This window comes from Octopus bimaculoides, chromosome 3 (genome assembly GCF_001194135.2).
Source record: "Octopus bimaculoides isolate UCB-OBI-ISO-001 chromosome 3, ASM119413v2, whole genome shotgun sequence".
Taxonomy (NCBI): domain Eukaryota; kingdom Metazoa; phylum Mollusca; class Cephalopoda; order Octopoda; family Octopodidae; genus Octopus; species Octopus bimaculoides.
In genome coordinates this window covers 165610255-165611468 of record NC_068983.1, presented here as the reverse complement: position 1 = coordinate 165611468, position 1214 = coordinate 165610255, and the positions used below count along the sequence as shown (strand labels likewise).

At 37.1% G+C, this 1214-nt stretch overlaps 1 protein-coding gene across 1 annotated transcript in view; it reads left to right on the top strand.

Moving 5' to 3' along the window:
* Positions 1-427: 427 nt before the first annotated feature.
* The window catches only part of LOC106867345 (28S ribosomal protein S28, mitochondrial), a 4042-nt gene continuing 3255 nt past the window's right edge, over positions 428-1214 (top strand). The window contains exon 1 of the mRNA XM_014912194.2: positions 428-870. Coding sequence (XP_014767680.1) covers positions 467-870 — 404 coding nt within the window. The 5' untranslated portion in view covers positions 428-466. The remainder of the gene's footprint in view (positions 871-1214) is intronic.

The following is a 1214-nucleotide window of genomic DNA, read 5'->3' as shown; positions in this document are numbered from 1 at the left end:
GATTAAATGAATAAAATATATTTTGTTCAAATTCTGAGTTGAACTTTATTTTAGGTTTCATCGAATTAAATTTAATGAAATAACTACAAACACAACACGAGTACAAGGTCAGAAAAAGTGAGGAGATGAATAAAGTTGATTGAATCAATTCTTTGTTTATCGACCCCGAAAGGATGAGAGGAGAAGCCAACCTTGACGGAATCTGATCTCAGCAAAGAAACAGAACAAATAGCGTAAGTCATTTAATCTGACGCGTAAATGACTCTCCCATCAAACCTTCTCAATAAATACAAGTGATATAAGGCGATGGAATCAATTATTTGGTTTGTGCCTAAGGAAAGAATGTCCATCCCTACACCATCGAGGCTCAAAATATTATTTCACTATTTTCTAGCCACGAATAATTATTGCACTATCATCCATCCATACAATATCACTTGTAATAAACGTTGAAGTGTTACACAAAATGGCAGCTTCCATTGTCAGTAAGTTTGCTTCCAACTTACGCACTGTTCGATGGAATGTGCGTCCTAATTCCCTGTCCTTTTTATATAAACAGTATTCAGACTCTTCCTCAGATAAAAAGGATGTTCCAGGAAAGAAGGCATCGATGGAATCAACTCTTACTAAGTTTGTGAAGGCCGTGGAACTTTGGGAAAAAAAACCGGACGAAATTGAAGCCGAAAAAGAACAACCTGGTGATGATACATGCTTTGCTACTTTGCTTCGGAATTCCAAACTGTTTCAGCTGGGTGATCCTTCTGGACGTGTTGTACTTGGTAAAATCATCGAAGTTCAAGATAATGACCTTTATATCGACTTTGGTGGTAAATTTCATTGTGTTTGTAAAAGACCCCATCTTCGACCTCAGTGAGTATCGAGCAACGATTTCTTGTTTCTCTCACCAAAAATACCTTTTTTTTTTCTTTTCTGGTTGAATTGTTAGCAAAGCAGACTAAATGTTCACTGGCATTTTCCTCCTGTTATTCTTTTACTTGTTTTAGTCATGTGACTGCGGCCATGTTGGAACACTGGCTTTAGTCGAACAAATCGACCCCGGGACTTATTCTTCGTAAGCCTAGTACTTATTTTATCGGTCTCTAAGTTACGGGGACGTAAACATACTAACACAGGTTGTCAAGCGATGGTGGGGGTACAAACACAAACATCTACATATATACATATATCATCATCATCATGATATATATATGTAG